Source organism: Budorcas taxicolor, chromosome 21 (genome assembly GCF_023091745.1).
Source record: "Budorcas taxicolor isolate Tak-1 chromosome 21, Takin1.1, whole genome shotgun sequence".
Lineage (NCBI taxonomy): Eukaryota > Metazoa > Chordata > Mammalia > Artiodactyla > Bovidae > Budorcas > Budorcas taxicolor.
This window is the reverse complement of record NC_068930.1, coordinates 15,220,398-15,226,397: the sequence shown is the minus strand read 5'-3', so window position 1 is coordinate 15,226,397 and position 6,000 is coordinate 15,220,398. Positions and strand designations below refer to the sequence as shown.

At 42.0% G+C, this 6,000-nt stretch overlaps 1 protein-coding gene across 1 annotated transcript in view; it reads left to right on the top strand.

The window, feature by feature from the left end:
• The first annotated feature begins 890 nt into the window (after window positions 1-890).
• MCTP2 (multiple C2 and transmembrane domain containing 2) overlaps window positions 891-6,000 on the top strand; it is a 202,325-nt gene continuing 197,215 nt past the window's right edge. The window contains exon 1 of the mRNA XM_052659435.1: window positions 891-1,355. Within this exon, the coding sequence (XP_052515395.1) occupies window positions 891-1,355 (465 nt within the window). The remainder of the gene's footprint in view (window positions 1,356-6,000) is intronic.

The window sequence follows — 6,000 nt, the reverse complement described above, 5'->3', positions numbered from 1 at the left end:
CAAAGGCTTTGGCACAGTGAATAAAGCAGAAACAGATGTTTTTCTATGATCCAGTGGATGTTGGCAATTTGATCTCTGGTTCCTCTGCCTTTTCTAAAACCAGCTTGAACATCTGGAAGTTCACAGTTCACGTATTGCTGAAGCCTGGCTTGGAGAATTTTGAGCATTACTTTACTAGCGTGTGAGATGAGTGCAATAGTGCACTCCTTTTCTCCTTTGCTTTTCAATGGGATAGTTATTGAGTCCTAGAAAGAAGGAAGTTCTGCCATTTGCAGCAATGAGTAAATTAATCTGGAGTGAAATAAGCCAGACTCAGAAAGCAGTCCTTTTATGAAAACATTTTTTGTGTCAGTCTCATAGTTTTATTTATTTATTGCTTTAACTTTCCTGTTGACTACTCCGATTAAAGAGATCGCTAAGATTCAGTTCCTTAAGTGTTTTTCCTTATACTTGTGAAGTGAAGTGAAGTCGCTCAGTTGCGTCTGACTCTTTGCAACCCTGTGGACTGTAGTCCACCAGGCTTCTCCGTCCATGGGATTCTCCAGAAAAGAGTACTGGAGTCGGTGGCCATTCCCTCCTCCAGGGGATCTTCCAGACCCAGGGATTGAACCCGAGCCTCCCACATTGCAGGCAGATGCTTTGCCCTCTGACCCACAAGGATAGATGTTCCTAATTATTTTTTTGTAGATGTTACCGATTAAAAGTTTTGGTCTTGATCACTTAGTGGGAAGGGTAAGATTCCTTGAGTCACGTTTCCCCCTTTGATGTGCTCTGACAGCGCAGAGAAGCTTCATATCCTTTCTCCGTGTCTTCTGTTTCCTAGGAGTCACTGAAGTGTTCCGCAGAGACGCACTCTTCCTCAGAGGGACCGCCTGAGTCTTTATGCAGCCATGGATGCAGATAAACCATCCGTCTGGGGCTCATTAAAGCAGCGGACCAGGCCTTTGTTGATCAACCTGAGCAAGAGGAAGCTGAAGAAGACCTCGAGCAAAACCCTGGAATTACGGGCCCAGCATCACCTGGACCGCCGCCTGAGCCTGTCCGTCCCGGACCTCCTGGAGGCTGAGGCCCTGGCCTCCGAGGGGCGGCCTTACTGCGGCCCCCAGTCATCCTACACCTCGGTGCCCAGCAGCCTGTCGACGGCTGGCATCGTTCCCAAGAGCAGCAGTAGCTCTTTGAAACAGTCTGAAGAAGAACTGGATTGGAGTCAGGAAGAAGTGGGCCCCTTCCACATGGAAACAGACTCTGAGGAGACCTTCACGTCTCCTGCCGAGGACAGGAGGGCTTCCAGCAACGGCACCTTGGGTCTGCTCCAGAAAACGCCCCCTGGAGAGGATGCCTCTGAAGGGCCAGAGGTGAGGCCCGGCCTGGGCGCTTTCCTGTTTTTCTATTTTTCTTCTTTCTAAGTGCATTCAGTGCCCTTGGAAATTTTGGTTGGGATTTATTTTTGTGGTTAGTTTGGACAGAGAGGATGTCATTTATAACCATTTAAATGAAGGTAATATTGATTGTACCCAGTGTTCCCCTTCGTTTGGGGGTTGACCTCTGTGTATCTTATAAGTATTACAAATGACCTTCCTAGAACACTTTACGGCATTAAAAGCCCCGTTGGATGTGTTTTCATTTTTCCATCTCCTGGCAAAGAAATCAAGAGCATAACTTTCCCTTTAACTTTTTGCTGAAATGTGTGTCTGATTCTGTCTCTCTGTCTCCTCCATTGCCTGGTCCTACCCACAGACAAAAGTGCACATTCACATTCCTAAAAAATGTAGGAATATATGTATCTCCTTTTGACTGCCAGATAATTAGACTCTGTGCTCCCAGTTCAGGGGCCTGGGTTCGGTCCTTTGTCAGGGAAATAGATCCCACGTGCTGCAACTTAGAGTTTGCATGGTGCAGTTAGAAGATCCTGCATGGTGCAGCTAAGACCAGCGAACTCAAATGAATGAATGAATACCAAATATCTAAAAAAAAGCCAAACACTGAAGGAAACAAATTCTTATCCATTCAGAAATTTTTATAAAGCCTTAGTATTTCTTTATGATAACATAACCAAATATAATTGTGAGACAAATACTACATTTCTAGGATGAATTTAATTTAAATGTAGTTACGAGGTTACCAAGCTATGATTTGGATCATCAATTTGATCAGTTATTTTTTAAAATATCTCCCATTAATGGCACATGAAGTAGGTTTTTCAGTGTTCAGGTAATGGCTTAATTTTTCTGTATTTGAGATTAGTATTCTAATTGTGTAGAAAACTGGTTATTCAACTAGGATTTTTGATTTTATTTTTAGAACCAAAGCCTATTAATTATGCCATTTGTTCATATGTCATTGGAGGATGGGATTGTGGATATTTGAAGGCCTTATTTTTGGGGAAGCATTACCAGTTATGATACTATTAACCATTAAATGACACCTATTTGTTTCATTACCATTAACATTTATGAAGCCCTTTTTGTAAAAATTTTGTGATTTTTTTTACTATTATTTGCAAATTTGAAATATGTTTCCATTAACCAAAATATAAATTGAGTTATTAAACATAATTCATAATTCATAGTTGAGTATGAAGGAGGTAAGATGTTAAATTATATACTCAGGTTAATCTTATTTTCTTGCTATTTATTAACTGACCAGGAAAAAATAGGTGGGTTCCTTGGCCTTGATAGGCTAACAAATTCAAATTAGAATAAGTTGTTTTAAAAGTTAGTGCTGTTAAACTGTTTCACTGACTATACATATTTAGGGCCTACTCTATCAATCCCATGGACAGAGGAGCCTGGTGGGCTACACACCATAGAGGCGCAAAGAATCGGACACGACTGAATTGACTTAGCACGCGCGCACTGTCCGGGGCACCATAGAGGGTCTGTTGTAAAGAAGAGATGGTTAAGAACATAACTCTGCCATCAGGATTGAGTCCATTGGGACATAGTTTTGCACAGCATTAAGTGTAGTGCAAGAGGTAAACCAACATCAGGACTGAGTGTGCATCCAAGCCTTTGTCCCGGGCGCTCAGTGAGCCGAGATCATATGGGGGGATCCAGGGACATGTCCTGTGGGAGGCAGTATGCAGGCTGGCACAGAGGATAAGTAGGATTTGACAGGTAAGGCAATATGACAGACACAGGCCTGAGGTGTGGGTGTGGGTGTGGGTGGTTTAGTCACTCGTGTCTGACTCTGTGACCCTATGGACTGTTGCTTGCCAGACTTCTCTGTCCATGCAATTTCCCAGGCAAGAATACTGGAGTTGGTTGTCATTTCATTCTCCAGGGGATCTTCTTGGCCCAGGCATCAAATCCAGGTCTCCTGCATTGCAGGGGGATTCTTTACCAGCTGAGCCACCAGGAAAGCCCCAGTATGGAGGGGAGGTCAAAGGTGGGAAGCATTCTGCTCTGCCTGGAATGAAGGCTTGGGGAGCTTTCTGATGTGGTGTGTGTGATGTGTGTGTAGTGGCAATGGGCTGTGCTGAGGGCTGGTCAGTGATGTGATGGCGAATGGATGGACTGCAGATGGGTGGTTGGTAGTGATTATTCTATCTTTTACCATCAATGCAAAATAGCCTGGATCAAGTACAGTTTTTTTAAGAGTAGATAATTCCGGGTAATCTGATGAAACTCAGCCATTAAGCAAACAGCAGTAACAACAACAAAAACTTCTTGCTTGGGAAAGAATCTTCTGCCTGTTTTTTCCTGCCCTAAGCATAATTGGCATAGACTGAGGCTGTATCTTCCTTCTGTGGCCACTCATTGCCATTTGGCAGCGTGGTGAGCTGTCTGCAGAGGATGGAGAGACTGGGCTGCAGCTCATCAGACCTGTAGGATCACTTGCGGTCAGCTGCAGTACTCACCTACTCGCCCCGCCTCCCCATGTATCCTCTGGGCTTCTCACTACCTGAGGATCCATGCTGCAGAAGTGAGCCCCTCCCTTGCTAATGTTTTGCACTAGGCTATGTTAACTGGAGGGTGGGCGTGACTGGAGGAGTCTTGTCTTGTCTAACTTGTTTTGGTTTTCTCAGGGCCCAGCTCATGGCCCCTGGTAGGTACTCAGTCTTGTTCTTCGTTTTTTTTTTTTTTAATACAGAAATTGGTGATGGCAGTATATGCATTCAGGTTCCTAAGGCTCTTCTTGGTGTTTTCTCTTCAAGTTCTCTTCATTTTGTGGTTTGAAGTCGTGTCTTCTTGGATATCCTTCTTGATCCTTCAATATCATGTAATGTCCTTTCTTGTCTCTTATAATATCCTTTAAGTCTGTTTTGTCTGATGTGGTAATTGCTATTCCAGCTTTCTTGTGATTTCCATTTGCATGCAATACCTTTTTCCATCCCCTCACTTTCAGTCTGTATGTCTCCCTAGGTCTGAAGTGGGTCTCTTGTGGACAGCAGATATATGATTCTTCTTTTTGTATCCATTCAGACAGTCTTTGTCTTTTGGTTGGAGCATTTAATCCATTTATATTTTGAATAATTATTGGTGTATATATTTATTCCTTTTGGCATTTTATTAATTGTTTTGGGTTTGTTTTTGTAGGTCTTGTCCTTCTCTGTGTTTCCTTTCTAGAGAAGTCCCTTTAACATTTGTTGTAAAGCTGTTTGGTGGTGCTGATTCCCTTAATTTTTGCTTACCTGTAAAGCTTTTGATTTCTCCCTCTATTTTGAATGAGATCCTTTCTGGGTAGAGTAATCTTTCTTGTTAGGTTTTTGCCTTTCATTATTTTAGATATGGAGAAGGCAATGGCACCCCACTCCAGTACTCTTGCCTGGAAAATCCCATGGATGGAGGAGCCTGGTGGGCTACAGTCCATGGGGTCGCTATATCCTGCCACTCCCTTCTGGCCTGCAGGGTTTCTGCTGATAGATTAGCTGTTAACCTTGTGGGAATTCCCTTGTATGTTACTTATTGCTTTCCCCTTGCTGCTTTTAATATATTTTCTTTGTAATTAATTTGTTAGTTTGATTAATATGTGTTTTGGCATGTTTCTCCTTGGGTTTTTTCCTTTATGGGACTCTGTGCTTTTTTGGACTTCATTGACTATTTCTTTTCCATGTTAGGGAAGTTTTTGACTATAGTCTCTTCAAATATTTTCTGAGACTCTTTGACTTTTTCGTCTTCTGAAATCCCTATAATTTGAATGTTGATACATTTAATGTTTTCCCAGAGGTCTCTGAGACTGTCTTTAATTATTTTCATTCGCTTTTCTTTATTCTGCGCTTTGCTAGTTATCTCCACCATTCTACCTTCCAGCTCATTTATCTGTTCTGCCTCAGTTATTCTGCTGTTGATTCCTTCCAGAGTATTTTTAATTTCTGAAATTTCACTGTTCATCACTGCTTGTTTATTCTTAATTTTTTCTAGGTCCTTGTTAACTATGTTAAGTGATTCTTGCATTTTCTCTATTCTATCTTGAGATTTTGGATCATCTTTACTATTATAACTGAAGTCTTACAGGTAGTTTGCCTGTTTTCTCTTCATTCATCGGGTCTTGTGGGTGTTTACCTTGTTCCTTCATCTGCACAATATTTTTGTCATTTCATTTTGCTTGACTCACTGTGTTTGAGGTCTCCTTTCCCCAGGCCGTAGGGTCATAGTTCTTCTTGCTCCTGGCCTCTGCCCTTAGTGGGTTAGGTTGGGCCAGTGGCTTGTGTAGGCCTCGTGTCGGGAGAGTTGCTGTCTAACACAGGGAGCTTAGCCGAGAGCTCTGTAATGACTTAGAAGGGTGGTATGGAGCCTCAAGAAGGAGGGAATTATGTATACTTCTGACTGGTTCACGTTGTTGTACAGCAGAAACCAACACAGCATTGTAAAACTGTTACTTCCAATTAAAAACTTTTTTAAAAGTCAGAATTTTTGGAGTTTTGTTGGAAAAAAACTAATCATATGGTCAGTGAACACTTTTTATATAGTTATGACTGAAAATATAGAGATTTAGAAAGGTGTAGAGCCCAAGTTCAATACTCATTTAAAATCTGAATTTGTTATCAATGAATTAAAA